The sequence below is a fragment of the Chrysochloris asiatica genome, unplaced genomic scaffold (genome assembly GCF_000296735.1).
Source record: "Chrysochloris asiatica unplaced genomic scaffold, ChrAsi1.0 scaffold00050, whole genome shotgun sequence".
Classification (NCBI taxonomy): domain Eukaryota; kingdom Metazoa; phylum Chordata; class Mammalia; order Afrosoricida; family Chrysochloridae; genus Chrysochloris; species Chrysochloris asiatica.
The window spans coordinates 10385751-10404700 of record NW_006408568.1 but is presented as its reverse complement, the minus strand read 5'-3'; the positions used below and the strand labels follow the sequence as shown (position 1 = coordinate 10404700).

At 42.4% G+C, this 18950-nt stretch overlaps 1 protein-coding gene across 1 annotated transcript in view; it reads right to left on the bottom strand.

Annotated features, from left to right (window-relative positions):
• CACNA1C (calcium channel, voltage-dependent, L type, alpha 1C subunit) overlaps window positions 1-18950 on the bottom strand; it is a 779292-nt gene that overhangs the window by 306363 nt on the left and 453979 nt on the right. The window contains exon 10 of the mRNA XM_006862777.1: window positions 11974-12078. Coding sequence (XP_006862839.1) covers window positions 11974-12078 — 105 coding nt within the window. The remainder of the gene's footprint in view (window positions 1-11973; window positions 12079-18950) is intronic.

The following is an 18950-nucleotide window of genomic DNA, read 5'->3' as shown; positions in this document are numbered from 1 at the left end:
CATCTTCATGATGAACCTGACCTATACTCAGAGTGGTAGTTACTCTAAATATCAACAGAGAGGGAAAGAGTCTTCAAATCAAGTATCAATGCTAGTCACTCTGTACACAGTGTAGATAAGGACGGGCAACTTAGACATTGGCTACCTAAAATAAGGGGGCAATAAAGGCACGAAGTGACTGGCTTACAAGGTTTCAAGAGGGAGTTTAGTTTAAGAGTATTGGGGGGGTGGGAAAGAAAGAGTCCCCACTGAATAGCTGTCATCTTATCTAGATGGGTCTGGTGAAAAGAGATGGGGATAAGATCGTAAGATTCAATAGTGAATAATTATTATCATGACTAATCGCAACTGTCACAATTATAAAGGTAAAAGTTTTGTAAAAAAAGGGGAGTGGTGAATCTTACAGTCCAGAAACAGAGGACCCTAGTACCATCAAGAGAGGAACGCACAAATAGAATGCGGGACCTTATCCAGAGAAGCAGCAGTGCCAGAGATGGGGGCAGAGATGGGGGCATGGAGACGGGGAGCGGCTGAGGACTCTAGATTCATCAACTAAGAAGAGAAGGACTGGTGGCCAGGAGCAGACTTGCAGAATGTGCCCTTTGGAAATGTAAATTATTACATATGCCTGAGTGGTGTGTTTTTTTTTATAAAGCTAAAGTGGATAGAGAGAAATACTTTTAACTGATGGTACATGGAGGGAATTATAATCATTGTAATGAAACAAGTTATATGATTTGTTGAATGTAAAACTGATGATATGCTCTGTAAACTTTCACCCAATCCATAATAAAAACCTTAAACAAACAAACAAACAGAAAACCCTCCATGACAGCAGACACTGAAACTTTTGAAATATCCTCAGGGTTTAAATTAACTCACTTGGCTACAGGGTCACTATCAGTCGGAACTGACTCTATAGCACTTACAACAAACAGCAACATTCGTGGCATACATCACTTTATCAATGGAGAAACTGAGGCAAATTTCAAAGTGGGAAAACAGTAATGTGGGTGACAGAAGTGGGACTGTAATCAGAGCCCTCCCTGTCTTCTAGTCTAGGGGTTCCTTCAGAGGGACTTGGTGGGAAGGCAAGGGACAGCGCTGCATAACTGGAGGAGGAAAGGGATGGACGGAAACGCTGGGACCCTCAGCCCTGTGGTAGAGAAGAGCAGGAGTTACCCTGGACATTGTGGTAAAGTGAGGCTCAATTCCTAGCTGTCATAAACATGAAAGGTGCTGGGCAGGGGTGTGGACTTCTCTATTCTAAATTCTGCTCCATTTCTGACAGTGTAGGCACACCAACATCAGGAAGTGACTTCAGACTCCTCAGAGCAGAGCAGGTCAGCTGAGACTCATGGATGGGCTTTCCTTGGAGAAGTGTTAAGAGGTCATGGAGCTCATAGTTGTCCTCCAGAAGGCTCTGCTCCACCTCAGAGAACACACATTCACCAGCCTCCTCAGGAGGCAGAGTGGGAAGGAAGCTGAACTTCTTATGCTTGCTTCCCTCATGGGGCCCCTGAGGGGGTGGGGATGGGGGTATCCAGAGAACAAATGTGTGGGAGGGAGCTCTGTAAACGCAAGATTGCTACCAGCACCGTCCATTTGGAAGTGGCACGAACCAAAAATGCTGTCTGGCTGCCACCAGTTTGACCTTGAAAAGTCATTAAACTTGTCTGGCTACAGTGTTCCTACCTGTAGAATGAGAAATCTGATTCTACAAGATATCTAAGTTCCTTCCCACTCAGGCATTCTGATTCAGGGAGAGTGCAGTAAGAAGAATTTGCGGTACAATGGCTTTATTACTTCCAGTGTCAGTGAAGGAGTCTCCAGTCTGTAAGTGGATTATGTGCTCAGGTGCTAACTGAAGGTTAGAGTCCACCAGATAAAGACATCATGTTAAATGAAGAAAAGACTGAAGTTGTCAAAGACTTCATTTTGCTCATATCCACCATTATGGAAGCAGCAGCCAAGAAATCAGAAGACTTATTGCATTAGGTAAATCTACTGCACAAGATCTCTTTAAAGTGTTTAAGAGCAAAGATGTCATTTTTTGAGGACTAAGGTGTACCAGACCCAAGCCATAGTATTTTTAATAGCCTCAGATGTATTTGAGTTATGGTGTTGACAAAGAATATTAAAAATACCATGGACTTCTGGAAGAACAAACAAATCTGTAGTGAAAAAGTACAGCCAGAATGCTCCCTAGAAGTCAGGATGATGAACTTTGGACATGTTATCAGGAAGGAACAGTCCCTGGAGAAGGACATCCTGCTTGGTAAAGTGGAGGGTCAGTGAGAAAGAGGAAGACGCCCAACAAGATAGACTGGTACAGTGGCAGCAGCAGTGGGCTCAACCTTAACAATTAAGAGGATAGCACAGGACCAAGCAGTTCACAGGGTCACTATGAGTCAGAACCAACTCAATAGCAGCTAACAACAACAGAAGCTCCTCCAAAGAAAGCTGGTCTACTTCTGGAAAACCAGCCATTGAGAAGCCTGTGGAGCACTATTCTCTGACGCACATGAGGCCATGAGTGGGAGTTGACTCAATGGCAACTGTTTTGGTTTCAGTGAAAGAAGCTGCGGAGCAGGGGGCCTAGAAGATGTTGCAGAAAGGACTTCTGAATGGGGTGGGAGTGGGACCAGGAGGCCTGTGGCCCTATGGGGAAAGTGAAGGATAGACTTATGGGTAGCCCTCTACATGTGTCCCTGTCCTTTTAAGTAGCCTTATTAGTAGTTTCTTCATGCTGTTCCAAGGCCCTAGGCCTTGTATATCCTTTGAGTACAAAAGGGAAGAAAAGGCAAGCAGAAGCAAAATAGAAAGTGAGGAAGAAGGCAGTCCAGTCCAGTGAAATAAAAGGGGAGAGAAAGCAGAGCGGAGAGGCATGAAGGACTGCAAAAGGCAAAGGGCAAAGAGAATGGTAAAGAGATTGAGTACATAAGGGGAGGAAGGAGAGGCAGAGACCATTTAGTCCAGGCCTTTCATGCTGCAGATATCAAACAAAGGCCCAAGTTTAGCAAGCAAGTAAGGGGTAGAATCTTGTCTTCTGACCACTCTAGGCTTGCGCTTCATTCACTGTAGTTTAATCACATTAACCAGAATTAGAGTGATGTTCTGGAAGAAAAAGCCAGACGTTAGTAGTGAAGCAATGTGGGTTGAGCCTCTGACCTGGCCTAGAGATGCTCTTTGGGATTCAGTTTCCAAAATATGTTAATGTCATGGGTTGAGGTATATGATGTCCAAGTAGCATCAAATCTGGAGTGAAGAAATGTCCTTAAATACAAGTGAAGGCAGTGAGATGTTTGCAGGGACCATCTCTGGTACTGAGTCCTCCTGTAAATCTTTATGGGAGTAGTTCGGAACTACCAGCGGTGCCACAGGGGCAAGATGAGGCGTTCTGCTCCCATAATGATTTACAGCCTTGGAAACGCTGTGCAGGGTCATTATGAGTTGGAGCCGACTCCACAGTACTTAACAACAACAACAATCCTATGAGGGAGTCCTGGTGTGGCGCTGTGGGCTAATATATCAGACTGCAAAGTGGTTTGAACTGTAAGGTCGGTGGTTCAAGCTAACCAGCTGCTCCTTGGAAATCCTATCCAGGGTATGGTATGTCGGAATAGACTCTGTGGACACTCAGACAAGTTTTTAATATTTGCAGCAAGAAGTTTAAAGTTGAGGACCTATTCTATCAACAACAACAACAAAGGAGTGCTTTATATCCTCTCATGTAAGATCATTTGGCGGTGTGCTCAGGGTGGTGTGTTCAGGATGCCCCAGACCTCCAGACCCCGCCTCCAGAATGAAGGTTGTGTAGGGTAGGAGAGAGCAGTGGCTTGCTTTGGTCTGCTTCTGATCTCACTTTGCAACCAGCTAGCTGTGTGTGCAGGGTGACTTAATGAACGTCTTTTGGCACTCCTCAGCAGATTTCCAAGACATGTAGCTGTCTCTCTGCAGTGCAATATTCTGAATGTTCCTAATGGAGAGGCAACAGCAGTCCTGGCTGCCTGTTTGTGTGGAACTAGGGACCTATCACAGTCTGTCTGCCTGTTGACTTTTCTCACTTGGCTCCCACTATATTGTCTTCTTGTAGTCCAACGAGCCCACTCATTGCTTATGCCCTGGCCTGGTTGGTGACACCAACAAATGGCATTTTTCCATCCCAGCTGTCCTTTTATCTCCACCTATGCTTTTCCATAAACCTCTAGGATCATCTCCAATTCTTTCTCCTTCATAAAACTTTTCCAGATGGCCAGAATCCCCCTGGTGCACTTGTCTCCTTGAATCCAAATTATACATCACTCATACCTCTGGTAGTTTTGGCTATTTAATTCTTAAATATTCTTTCAAAGTATATCTCTTTTGTTTTGATAGTGGTCTTATCATGTATTTTTATTATACATGCCTAATCACGTGATCCAGAATTCTCCTTAGAAGGTAGTATGGAAAGACTTTGTCTCTCATACTTCGGACATGTTATCACAACAGACCATTCCCTGGAGAAGGACATCATACTTGGTAAACTGGAGGGTCGCAGAAAAAGAGGAAGACCCCCAATGAGATGGACTGGCACAGTGGCAGCAGCAATGGACTCACGTGTAATAACAATGATTGTGACATTGGTGTGGGACCAGGCAGTGTTTTGTTCTGTTGTGCATAGGGTGGCTATGAGTCCGAGTCAACAACAACAACAACAATCACATGATGTGATGTGATGAAGCTCAATGTAACATAACATCTAACACTAAGCAGGTACTTATAAACAAGGCACAGTTTAAATGCTTTGTGTGGATAAACTCATTTAGTTTTTTTCAGCAATATATGAAATAGAGTCTATCATTAGTCCCATTTTACAGAGGAGAAAACTAAGGCACAGAGGGACTTGGTAACTTCCCCAAAGTTACAGAATCAATGGCAGAAGCCAGGAAGTCTGATTCAAGAACTCATTCTCAAAACCACCATGTTGGACGTCTCTCCTAGGATCTTCAATATGGAATCCACTCAACAGATATTTGTTGAATGAATAGTGCTGAGGTGTTTTCAGAAACACATTCTCAATTGAGCAAGGAAAAAGAGGAAGAAAACGTTTGACCGCTTTCCACACATGGTCTTCACTGCTCCGTTTTACCTCTCAATTAGGAAGCAAACTCGCATGTGAATGACATGCTGTTTTCTATTCCATGTTCTCACAGAAATAACACTTTTAACTGAAGAAGGGCTGTCCTGAAACAGCAAATTTTATAAAAATTCACATAAGAAAAATAATGCCCTACCAAAAAGCCTTAAAGCACTCGAGTCATTTGACAATCAAGGAGAGTCTCCTGTTTATCTCTGTGTCCCCAGTGCCTGGCTCACAGAATGTGCTCCATACATGCTCATCATAAGCAGATGGTGTTCTATGTGGCTGCTGCTAGTCTGGCAAGCAGGTGACTATGCCAGCTCCATCATGACCAGATCAAGCCTGGGCTGCTCTGAGCTTTTGTTAAAAACGACCCCATGTGTCTACATGGCATGTCCTCACTTCCCCCTGTCTGCCCCTTCATTCATTCTACTAGAAAAGTTTTCTCTAGGAGGGCACATGGGATTACACTGTTGTTATCGTTAAGTGCCAAGTCAGTTCTGACCCACAGCGACCCTGTATAGGGTTTCCAAGGAGTAGTTGGTGACCTTGAACCACCAGCCTTGCAGTTCACACTGACTTTGCAGTTTAGCGCATTAACCTGCAGCGCCACAGGACATCTTTTATATAGAAAAGAGGAAATGACCCCTTGGCAACTGGTCCACAACTGCCCATTGTCTTTTTATATGCTTGTAAACATTTAATCACAACTTTCCATATTTATTATTCACATGTATAATGTTGATTGTTCCATATGGCTTATCCTTTGGAACAATATGCAAGTTTCACAGCACTTCTGTTGTGAGAGGAGATGCTTCACAAGCAGTGGAAACTGATCTCCTGTATTGTAGAAGAGTCTCTATGAAACAAAATGACCAAATATTTCAATTAGACAGAATTTCATAGAAAGAGTCAATATGATTTTTATATCCATAGTATTGTTGTTGTCAAGTGCTGTCGAGTCAGTTCCTACTCATAGTGATCCTCTACAGAGTTTCCAAGGAGAAGCTGGTAGGTTTGAACTGCTAACCTTGAGGTTCAAACAGACCTCTGATCCAGTACTCATTCTATAGTGCCATGCCTGAACTCCCATAGTGTTATCAACACCTAGCTCTTGTGACCTTTCTTTGAACATCTCCAAGGGTATGGTCATTCTCTTTCCTTTTTCATTATTCCCCGGAAAGGCCTCTTTGTTCATCCTTCAAGATCCATTCCAAAAGGCTATCTCCACCAAGATGGCATTTCTGATTATCTAGCTTCAATCCCCAAAGTATGAAGTCTCCAAAGCATATTTGCCATGGAACTCATTACATTTGATCTAAGCTTCTTGTTTGGCTCTCCAATTTTTATTTGGTGCTATTGCTTTTATGAACATTTTTTCCCCTTCTACTATACTTCAAGCTCTTAACTGCATAACTTAAAAACACACTTAGCTTCTGACTCATCTCTGTATCTGCTACAGTGGCTAGCAAAAGCACTCAGTACATTTTGTTGAACAAATTAATCAATGACTCATGGATTTGTACTCTCACAATCATTTCTCTCCCTCCATAATATGTGAATATAAGACCCAATGGCATTTAATAAACATATGGGCATTTAAAAAATTACAGCAACTTCTTGGGCCTCTAACACTTATGGTTTGCAGTTTAAGATCTCACAAACCACCAGTTAATTTATTTGTTATAAGACATACCACCCTACATACAAATCACAGAACAGTCATGAAAATCAAATCATAGAAGTGAAAACACTTTGGGAACACTAAAGAAGGCACATGCAGACGGAAGGTATTCTGGTATTCAACATCACTCTGGTGAGCTGGTTAGTTCTTCGGAACTGCAAGGAAAAGCATTGTCACTCAGCCATGAAGGGACAGATCTATGCAATGACATGTACTCCTTCTAGAAGTATTTATTGGGCATTGCTGTAGGTGCTGAGGATATATACAGCAGTGAATAAACAAGTAAAACTTGTTGCCCTCGGGGGCTCCGTTCTAGTGAGGTGAGGTGTAATGAGCAAAGGGACAAGTAATGTATAGTAGGGCAGATGGGGAAAAGCAGTATGAGGAAATGAAGGTGGCAAGGGGCTAAAGAGCATGAGGATGGCTGAAATAGTATGCTGAGAGAAGGTCTCTCTAATAAGATGATATTTCAGCAGACTGAAGGTGAGTAGGAAAGCCATGCAGATGAGGAGCATCCCAGATGGGAATAGTGAGTGGGAAGACCCTGTAGTGAAAGTGAGCTTGGGATACAGGAAACTATCAGGGGAGGGAGAAAAGGAAGGGAAGAAGGAGATGAGGTCAGAACTGAGAAGGTAGGATCATGACAGCATTGAAGACTTTGGTTTTCACTCTGAGTGATTTGGGACACCCTTGGAGGGTTCTAAGCAAGGCAATGACAGGATCGCACTTAAATTTTCAGAGTCTTTAGGCTGCTGTGTTAGGCACATGGAATAAGGGTGGAAGCAGAGACCCCTACTAGGAGGCCATTGCAAGAGCCCAGGTGCAGGTGAGGGATGATGGTGGCAGTATCTCAGTGAATGTGCAGGTGGTAAGAAGCTGGCAGACTCTGGATATATTTGGAAGGTATAGCTAATGAAGTTTCTGATAGATTAGATGCAAAGGGTGTGAGAAAGAAACTAATCAAAGACTTTGGACTTGGGCAACTGGAAGTATGAAATTAACATTGACTAGGATCAGAGAGACTTTGTGAAGATTGGGTGTTCTGTTATGGATGTGGTAAGGTTGTTGTTGTTAAGTGCCATCAAGTCACTTCCGACTCATAGAGACCCTGTATAGGGTTTCCATGACACTCATTCTTTGTGGGAGCAGAAAGCCTCATCTTTCTCCTGCTGAGTGGCTGGTAGGCTGGAAACACCGACTTGGTGGTTTGCAGTCCAGTGTTTATCCTACAGAGCCTACTAGATCTATGATTAAATGGAGTAGGCAGTAGGTATTCAAATCTGGAGTTTAGGAGAGAGGCCCAGGCATCTGATATACAGTTTTTAATTAACACATGAGCTATAGATGCCATCAAACACCATAATGTTAGACATGATAACTAAGGCGTGAGTGCAGATAAGAAAAAGGTCCAAGGACTGAGCCCTTGAGGTCTCCTCCATGAGGATAAGAAGATAAGGGGGAATCCATTAAGGATACTGCGAAGGAAAAGCAAGTGAAGGAAGAAAGAACAATGTCCCAGAAGTCAAGTGACAATAGAGGCTCAAAGACAAGGGATGTTCAGCTCTACAAAGCTGCACATTGTAAAATAGGTAGATTCTGAAAACCACCATTGGATTTGGTAACAGAAATTACTGGTGACCTTGAAAAGAGAGGTTTTGCTGCAGTAATGGGAAGGGAAGTCTGGTTGCAGTGGGTCCATGAGAGAATGGGAGTACAAGAATTAGAAACCATATGCAGAAGCAACTCTGAAATACAAAAGGAGACAACGTAAGTCCTCAAGAAATGGAAGAAGGAGGAATTGTCAAGATTTGCAATCATAAGAAATATTGCCTACATCTTCCTAGACCATATTAACCAACTTAGTACAGTGCATTTATTCATTTTACTCTGCATACTTCTCTACTTCAAAGGCTACGTGGACACTATTCCAGTAAGAAAGGGTGAAGGACTAAACAAGATAGAGTGTGAATACTATGCACAGACAGACATAGAACATAGAACTGTAAAGCTACCCACAAACGCACAACCATCTAGTGCTATAATCTTGCATGACAGTTCAGGAAGGTTTTTTTGTCATTAAAGATTATAGCACTAGGTGGTTGTGTATTTGTGTCCTCAACTCTATCTTGTTTTCTGATGGCTCTTCTTGAAGCCTAAAGAAAGGGCTTCCCTGTAGATACAGGATACTTCTACGACTTATCATCTATGAGTTTAGCCATGTGACCTGCTTTTGCCAATGGAATACGAGCAGATGTGAGATGAACCACATTTAAGCATGAGCTTTACCCTCTGCTATAGAATAACATGGCCCACATGGTGGCTGCTCCTTCCAGCTGGATTCTGGAGTGAGATGGAAACCAGATTTAGTCAAGTCCAGAGCTCAGCTGAACTCCGCAGAGCTGCAGCTGACATGCCGTCCTTATGTAACCTAAGTCCGGTATAAATGTTTGTGGCTGTAAGTCATTGAGAATTTGGGATTGTTTGTTCCTGCAACAAAAGCCAAGACTTTTATTAGAGTTTTAAATTCCTCAAGTGAAAGGGTTATGTTTATTCTTTATGATATGCCCTGATACTCAGGCACCATGCTGCGAAAACTGGGCAACAATTCATTCTGTGATACCTAGGCCACCACGAGTCGAAGTCAACTTGGCAGAAACAAACAACAAACAATAAAAAGTACAAACACAGGGTTGGGTAGGTAAGATTTATTATGTCTATTGTAACTTTGCTGGCTAAAGTTTTAATTCATAGTTCCTATTGCTGACACATTGGCTGTACCTTCAGAACCTCCTTAAAGTCATGTTATAAGTACATTTTACCCTCCTTTCCAACTGTCTGCTGTTAGTCTTTTGAATTATGGCTAATTGGTAAAGAAAACCCAGGCAATTTATCCTTCACAGGAGGAGAATTGGGTCTTTGGCCATCATAGATACTTGTCCGGTTTCTAGCCCTGTGTGCCATTAAACCGATTTTGACACACAGCAATCCTATATGGCAGAGTAGAACTTCGCCATCCAAAAAAAAAAATCCCCCCCAAAATTCATTGCCTTTGAGTATGACTTATACCTGCGTTGGTGGTGTTGGTGATGTGCCATGGATTCGGTTCCAACTCATGGCGACCTCACATCTGAGGCTGTAAATCTTTATGGGAGCAGAAAGCTTCATCTGTCTCCTACGGAACAGCTGGTAATTTTGAACTGCTGACCTTGAGGTTTGCAGCTCGACTCGTAACCATTATGCTACCAGAGCTCCTTTATAAATGCCTTAGAATAGTCCTATAGGATATGGTAAGGAACTCTGGTGCACAGTGGGTTAAGCGCTGGGCTACAACCAAAAGGCTGACAGTTTGAATCCACTCAGCAGGAGAAAGCTGAGACTTTCTTATAAAGACTTACAGGCTCAGTACCCCTACAGAGTAGTTGTACTCTGTCCTAGAGGACCACTCTATATCAGCCTCATCTCAACAGTAATGGGGAGAGAACTGTCCCATATGGATTTCAAAGCTCTAATCATTATGGAAGCAGACAGCCACATCTTGTTCCCATAGAGCGGGAGATGGGTTTGAATCATCAACCTATTGGTTAGCAGCTAAGCACCTAACTACTGAACCACCAGGCTTCCTTTAGAACCCCATTTGTTGTTGTGAAGTGTCATCTAGTCTGTTTAACTCATAGTTATCCCATGTAGGGTTTCTGAGGTACCCCCAAATAGTTAAGGCCAAGTACGATATACTGCCGAGGTTTAGTTCTATAACCCCCTTTCAAGCTTAAGAGAAGCCATAAGCTTTGCAGAGGGGTCCTTACTGCAAAGAAAACCAACTTCTGCCAACATTTATTCAGTAAACCCACCTAACATTTGCAGAGACAGTTCAAGACATTGTGAAGGGATCAGAGACAGTATAAGCCATAATTTTTCCCTTCAAGGGGCTTGTCATGGAACTGAAACAATCAGGAGTTATATAACCATTTAATTCTTCAAGAGAAGGAATGTGGTATGGTAGGAAAAGAGTTGCTTCAAAGTCAGGAGACCTGATTCTAATTCTGGCTGTAGCGCTTAACTAAGTTAAGTTATTTTGAGAAGGCCTTTTCACTATGCTGTGTCTAGATTTCCATATGCAAAAAGGAGTTACTGGTTAGTGAAAAGCCCTTACACTTCTAAGGTTTCCTGACTCTAAGTGGTATATCTAAGCAGCAGAGATGTAACCTGAAGACCCAGTGTGGGGTACAGGCAGAGAGGCTTGTGCCTTCTGAGGACCTCTTTCTTTCTTATGGCTTGCCCCATCTCCAAGCTAGTCTGGTTCCAACCTAGTCATGGACCATCCTAGAGAGCCAATGGAGCTAGACTAAGAAAATCCAGAATTATTCTCAAACACCACAAATTGAACAAGGAGCTGTTCTCCAAATGCTGACGGAGCCCCCAGGAGCTCCATAGGCTGGGGTCTACTTGGACCTAGAGCAACTGTGTTCATTCTTAATGCGGCAAACTTCTGGAGAAGTGATGAAGGGGAGATGACTATGTAAACCAATCCCCTCACAGATGGTACCTTTCCAAGGAAGCCTATCTGCTTGATTTAGACAGCTAAACACCCTCCACTTTTGGGGCAATAGCTGGTGTGTCCAGAAACAGGTTTCTGAGACCTGGGATATCCACATGACATGAAAGAAAGCGATGGCTCAGAGGACCAGCAAAACAGAACTTTTAGAACCTCCACTGGTGCTTTTCTGATTATATTTTGGAAAAATACAGACGGTAGAGATGATCCTATTGGCTAAAATACTCTGCTGACCTCAGAGCTTAGCCCACTCTGCTCCCTTGCTTCTCTGATGAAGACAGACATAAACTGCAGGCTCAGAGCCTGGTGGGGATTGCTCAGATGACCGATGAATTGCTTTCTCTATGTAGGCTGCTTTCATCTGGCTGTGTGACTGTTGAGAATTGTTTCCAGAGGTTGACAAAAGCCGGGACCAGTGTATTTTAATATTGTGGAATATCTTGAGGTTGAAAGAACCCACATCAGAGTTGGATTCTTTTAAGCAAAGGAACTCATTTGAAAATCTCCATTTGTATGAAATCAGGCTCCTCTGCAGTGTGCTCTTGGCAATTCAGTGAAGGAAAGCAGAGGTGGTGACAAGGTAACATTTTAAACAAGAATAATGACTTTACTTACTCGGGACTCCAGATACCAGCCGCAAGGGGCGCAGCACTCGGAAAGCCCTCAATGCCTTCACGTCAAATCCAGCCCCTTTTCCTCCCAGGACATTTGGCCCATCTGCTTTGGTTGCTTGTTCTAAAATTGCACTAAAAAGCCTAGAAGGAAGGAATGAAAGAAGGAGTGGTCAGCAGGATGGTTCACTACTCAGTTGGGTTTGGAATTCTCTGAGGGAAAGCTGGGATGCCAGGGATCCCAGGGCTCTCCAGCCAGGGGGCAGTGCCCAGGTGGGTGTGAGGAAGGCTCCTCAGGTGACTGTAAGTGTGTTGTTCCTTAGTATGGGTATCATCCACACCAAGAGTGGAAACACATGATGCATAGCTAGAAGCAAGGCAAGGAAAGAGCCTGGACAAAATCATAAAACAGATCAGGTTTGCCACTGGGCCACCAGACTGTCTGTGGTGTCCTTACACCCTCCATGGTATCCTAGTCCCTCCTCCTTGTAGAAGCCACAGCCCACACTGTCTCCCCACCAATTACTGCTTGCCTCTGACCAGCCTCCTCGCTTTGATTGAACTTGGCACAAATAAATGATACCACAGAAATCTAATCTGTGCCTCACATATACCAGCTGTTCAAGAGATAGATGCTGAAGTAGTGAATGAATGAACTGTCTGTATGAAGACATTTCAATAGCGATTAAAACCATGTATCAAGGCATGTATCTGAGACATGGTGATTGCAGCTGCTGCTTTATGTCTGTGCTTGTATATTCATGCCTTCAGCATACATGAAAACCTGCTCTGTGCCAGGCATTATCCTAGACACTGAGGCTCAACAGTGAACAAAATGTACCAAGTCTTTACTTGGGGAGTTTATCTTCAGATGGAGGAGAGACAGATAATAAACCAAGTGATCAATAAATACATATACATACATTTTTGTATTTAAAACTAAATGAAATAAAATTTGAAATGTGTTTAGATATAAGCAAGAAATAAAAACAAGCCAGTCTCATCTAGTTGTGCCTGACTTATGAAAACTCCATGTGCAGAATTGGGCTCCATAGGGTTCTCAATGGATGTAACCCTAAGGAAGTAGAGTGGCAAACCTTTCTTTGAGTGCACTCAAACCACCAACGTTTTGGTTAAGTAGACAAGCACTTAGTCATTTGGGCCACCTAGGGACTCCACATTTATATAATCAACAAACACCCCCAAACCAACCGCACTGCTATTGAGGTGCTGTCCCTATATAGGATACAGTACAACTACTTTGCAGGGTTTCTGAGGCTGTAAATCTTTACAGGAGCAGATTTTCTGTCCAACAGCAATATTATTTATATTATAAATATGTAATTTCTACAGCTGTAAATGTATACATATTGCATGTTAAGAGTGGTAGGTGCTAAGGAGAAAAATGAAGAGGGAAGGGACTCTGGAGCGACAAGAATGAGAGGCTGAGAAAGGAAGTTTTTTCTTAGGGTCATTTGAGCAGAGACCTACAGAATGTGAAGGAGCAAGTTAAGTATCAAAGACCCAAGGAAGTGGCACAATTAGTGTGTTAGAGGGACAAGGAGGGCAGTGTGGCTGAAGGAGAGCAGGCATGTTGTGTTTGTTGTGATTAAATACCTCTGAGTCAATTCTGACTCATAGAGACCCTGTCTGTATAAGGTTTCTGAGGAGAGAGCACTGGTGGGTTTGAGACACCAACCTTGTGTTTCCCAGTCCAGTGCTTATGGAAGTAGAGGATCCTACTGGGCATGATCTGAAATGAAATCTATAGAGAATGATATGATTTGACTAAAGTTTTCAAAGAAATCACACTGGCTATTGTGAGGAGAACAGACTATACTGGGACAAGACCAGAAGTGGGCTGCTGCAGTAACCCAGTGGGAGAAACTGGAGCTTTAGATCAGGGAGGTAGTGTTGGAGGTGGTGAGAAAGAATCAGATTCTAGGTTTAAGGATAGAGCTGATGGGATTTGCTAATGGACTGGATGTGAGGTGTGAGAAAGAGAAATCAAAGTGGATTCTAGTAGTTTTGGTCTGAGCAACTGGAAGAATGAGGTAGGTTGGAGTGTATAGCTATCAAGGACCCTGTGTTCAAGTTTGCAGGGATGACCAGGCATCGGAGTGGGTATAGTGGACTAGTTATATTTAGTTTGGAGTTCAAGTGGGAGGTCCAGGATGGTGACAAACCTCTGGTGGATGGATTGCTGTTGTTTTCAAGTTCTGTTAAGTTGGTTCCAACCCATAGTGACCCTGTATAAGGTTTCCAAGGAGTGGCTGGTGAGTTTGAACCACCAACCATTCGGTTCAAACCGACTTCGTGAATGAGTGCTTATCTTACATGGATACATTGTATTTACAGCAAATCATGTGAGGTCACAGGAGGCTGGTATAGAAGGTAAAGATGTGAAAGGACTGAGCCCGGGACCCTCCGACATTTAGGAGTTACGAAGAGGAAGTACCAATAAAAGAGACTGATTTGTAATGGCAAGTGAGGCAAGAGAAGAAGTAGAAAGAATAGAGTCTAGTGAAGACAGTGGTCAACAATAAGGCAATGTGCAAATGCTGAAGACACAGCCCTGGTAACTAACCACTGGATCTAGTGATGCAAAGGCATGAGGCCTTGACACGTGTAGTTTGGTGGGGTGCTGGGAACAAAAACCTAATAGATGGGGTTCAAGACACAATAGGAGGAGAAGTTACAGACAGTGAGAACAGACAGCCCTGTTCACAAATGTGAACCAGTCTTAGGGGCTTCAAAAGGTTCATGGGAAAATTCATTCTCTTTCAGCCATTTTCCCAGGGACTTTTGAAGCTCCCCTCATATGTAATTTAAATTGTCTACTAGTCACATTAAAAAGGTAAAAAGAACCAGGTGAAATTATTTGTAACAATATATCTCATTTGTTGTTGTTGTTGTTGTTACGTGCCGTAGAGTCGGTTCCGACTCATAGCGACCCTGCACAGGGTTTCCGAGGCTGTAAATCTTTACGGGAGCAGAACGCCTCATCTTTCTCCCGCGGAACCGCTGGTAGTTTCGAACTGCTGACCTTGCGGTTCACAGCCCGATTCGTAACCACTACGCTACCAGAGCTCCTTATTTAGTCTAGTATAACCAAAATATTATCATTTTAACATACAATCAGTATAGAAGATATTAATGAGCTATTTGTCATTCTTTGTCTTGAACCAAACTGGTGAAAATCTGCCTTATATTTTACATTTACAGAGCATCTCAGTTTGGATTAGCCACATTTCAACTGTTTAATGGCCATGGTTACTGGCTAGTGGCTACTATGCAGAAAACTCTTTGAGGACTTTTGCTGTAAAGAGAAGTAGATGGCGGGAAAAGGTGATTATCAGAATGGAGCTTAGGGTTAAGATCAGTTTTTAAATAGGAGACATTTAACTGGGAGATAGTTTTAAATACACCATTTTTGTATGTGTGGGAATCATTAGAGACAGAAGATTGATGTGGAATTAAGAAGGAACAATATCTACAGAAGGAGGAACGTCCTTCATTAGGCAAGACTGGGATCTAGTGCACTTGGAGGGGTATTGGCCTTAAGGTAGGAGGAGGGAGAGTCTACTTACCCTGGTTTAAGTAGGAAGGCATATTAAAGGGTTACAGATGTGATTGTGGGAATGTGTAAGAATTCTCCTCTGATTCAACATATTTTCTATTGAAATAGGCAGCAAGGTCATTGGGTGAAAGTGTGACCAAGTATGTGTGAGTGTTAGAAGTTTGAAGAGTGAGAATAAGGTGTCAAATCACCACCTAGGAAAGAGTGGATGGACTAAGGAGCCACACTAAGATAGCCTGGGATCACCTAGGGCCTACTGAAGTTGGTGGTCAAGAGTGTAAAGTGAGACCAGTCAGCTTAGTTTTGTGTATTTTTCTTCCCCCTCTACTGGCACAGCTTCAAGCACCACACAAATGGAGATTTGCATCTGACTAGGGTTGGTGTTTTAGGAGGTGAACCAGAGAAATAAACAGAGATTGAGTGTCAGTTGTTATAATGATGGAACATGGCACCTAAAATGATTGTACATAGTGGGCGGAGGAAGAGAGAAAACGTAGAAGGGTGAATGATTGTTGGAAGTAGAAGAGGTGAGCTAAAGAAACAGGCAGTGTTGATTAGAGAGTAGGATGTCTGATTTGAGATTATAGGGGAAGATGTAATTATTGCTTATGACAGGGTCTAGGATGTGACCGTAAGAGTGGGTAGCTGAGAAAGGATCCCTGGAGAAGAAGATATCAAGGAACTGAGATGCTATTAGAAGATGTTGGCAGAAGTTGTGAGTGTTGGAGTGAGCCCAGAGCTGATGTCTTCAAAGACCTGTTGTTATTGTTGTTAGGTGCTATTGAGTTGATGTGACAGAGTAAACTTCCCCGTAAGGTTGTGTCCTTTATGGGAACAGATTGCCAGATCTACAAAAGACTGTGATAAAAGGAGGAGGAATTAAAGAAAGGTCTGATGGCACAAGCATCAATGCTTGGGGCTTTCAGGAAGGAGAGACGGCAATAGTGTCTGAAAGCAAACATAAAGAAAAGCAAGACCTCTGACCCAAGCTCCAGGCTCAGTCAGTGGAAGGAGGCATGCAGGAAAGATGTGATCATATCTTGAGAAGCTGCATGAAAAGCAGAGTCCCCAAGGGAGAGTCAGAGAGTGAAAGGGATGACCAGAAAGGAAGTTGACGATTTAGGGCAGGAGTTGGAAAACAACAGCCTATGGACTGCCTGCTTGTATAAAGTTGTATTGGAATATAGCAACACTCATTCCCTTAAATATTGTCACGAAAGCCTATTTCAATGTACCCTGGCAGAGTTGAGTAGCTGTGTCAGAGACCTCACAACACCCTTTATAAAAGATGTTTACTGATCCTTGAATAAGAATGGACTGCGGAGAATAGAGTAGGGTGGGAGGGAGAAGGAGCTTCAGGATTCAGAGCTATCTGGGAAAGACAATCTGAGTGTTGGGAGATGACCAAGGGATCCTGGGCTTTTTTTGTGGTAACCAAGGAAGAAGACGGGGGAAGGACACATAGGGACAATTTCTTTCTTTCTTACCAAGAAATGACACTACTAGCTTACTGTCAATAGAGTTTGTGCTGGGTAATATTTCTACATTAATGGGGGCTAGGATCAAGGAGAAAGCCCAGGTATCAGAATTAGGTTCCCAGATTAGACCTGAACAGATTAGACCTGGGCAGCTATGGTCCTTGAAGAATACACTTGAACTCCTCAAATGACTCATAGTGCCAGAGAACTATCTAGTAACAAAGGTAAATGGAGGGTGCAATTGAGGGCTTAGTTTTACAGATCAGAGCTAGGAAAGGCTTGACAATAAAAGTTGGTTTTCTGTTGTTGTTAGGTGCTGCTTAGTCTCTTCCAACTCTGAGCGACCCTATGCATAACAGAACACAACACTGCCCAGTTGTGCGTTAGCCTCTTAATTGTTGTTATTTTTTAAATCCTTGTTCTTTCCACTATGCCAATCCATCTTGTTGGGGGTCTTCTTCTTTTTAATTTACCCTCCACTTTACCAAACATGATGTATTGCTGCATGGACTGATTATTCCTGACAACATGTCCAAAGAACAAGAGATGAAGTCTTGCCATATTGCTTCAAAAGAGCATTCTGCTGCACTTTTTACAACACAGATTTGTTTGTTCTTCTGGTCGTCTATGGTATTTTTAACATTGTTCTCCAACATCATAATTCAAGTGTAGTGAGTCTTCTCTGGTGTTCCTTGTTCACTGTCCAACTTACACATGCATATGAGGCAATAGAAAATACCATAGTTTGAGTCAGGGGAACCTTACTCTTCAAACTGACATCTTTGCTCTTTAATATGTTAAACCAGTCTTTTTTTTTTTTTTTTTTTTTTTAGTGTTTTATTGTGAATAATGTGATAGTTTACATGGGAGAACATTAGATTTACATTTTTTTTTTTTTGTCTCGTCTTTTTAATGACCTTTTGCTTTTTCATGTATGTTCTTCTGGTCTTGGGTCATTAGTATTTAATGCCTCAAATGTGTTCTTGAATTGGTCTCTAAATTCAGATCATTAAGTTGTATTTTGGCTCTTGTAGACTTGTTTTCATTTTCTTTATCTTCAGCCTGAATTTTCATATGTTCCACTGTCTGCCCCTGGCCTTGTTTTGGTTGACAATATTAAGCTTTTTCACCATCTCTTCCTATGGTTGTTGCTGTCAAATAATGTCATGTTGGCTCCAACTCATATGGGGTTTCTGAGGAGCAGCTGGTGGGTTTGAACTGTTGAACTTGTTGTTCAAAATGACCTTGTGGCCCAGTGCATTACCCTGAACTACCACAGCAGGACTCCTCTCACACTATGATGTTTTAAGTGCTGTGGAGTCGGTTCCAATTCATAGTGACCCTGTATAGGGTTTCCTAGGAGGGGCTGGTAGGCTTGAACTGCAGACCTTGTAGATCAAACTGGCTTTGCAATCCAGCACATTAACCCGCAGCTTAGTATTCCATCTAGTTAGGTCAATGTGTATAATCACCATTCAATTTGTTTAAAAAGGGTATTTGCAATGAATAAGTCATTGGTCTGAGAAATCTTTATAATTTGATCTCCAGTATCATTTCTATCACCATGGCTATATTTTCCAACTACTGATTCTTCTTCTTTGTTTCCAAATTTTGCATTACAATGACCAGTATACTACAACTGCATGTTTAATCAATTTCAAATTGAAGAAGTTGATAGAATTCTTCAGTTTCATTTTCACTGACTTTAGTGGTAGGTGCATAAATTTGAATAATAGTGGTCTTCCTTGTAGGCATATGGATATTATCTAATCACAGACAGCATTGTATTTTAATATAGATGTTGAAATACTCTTTTTCATGAAAATATTCTTTTTCATGAAAAATGCGATGCTATTCCTCTGAATTTGTTATTCCGGTGTAATAAACCAAATAATTGCCAGATTCAGAATGGCCAATACTAGT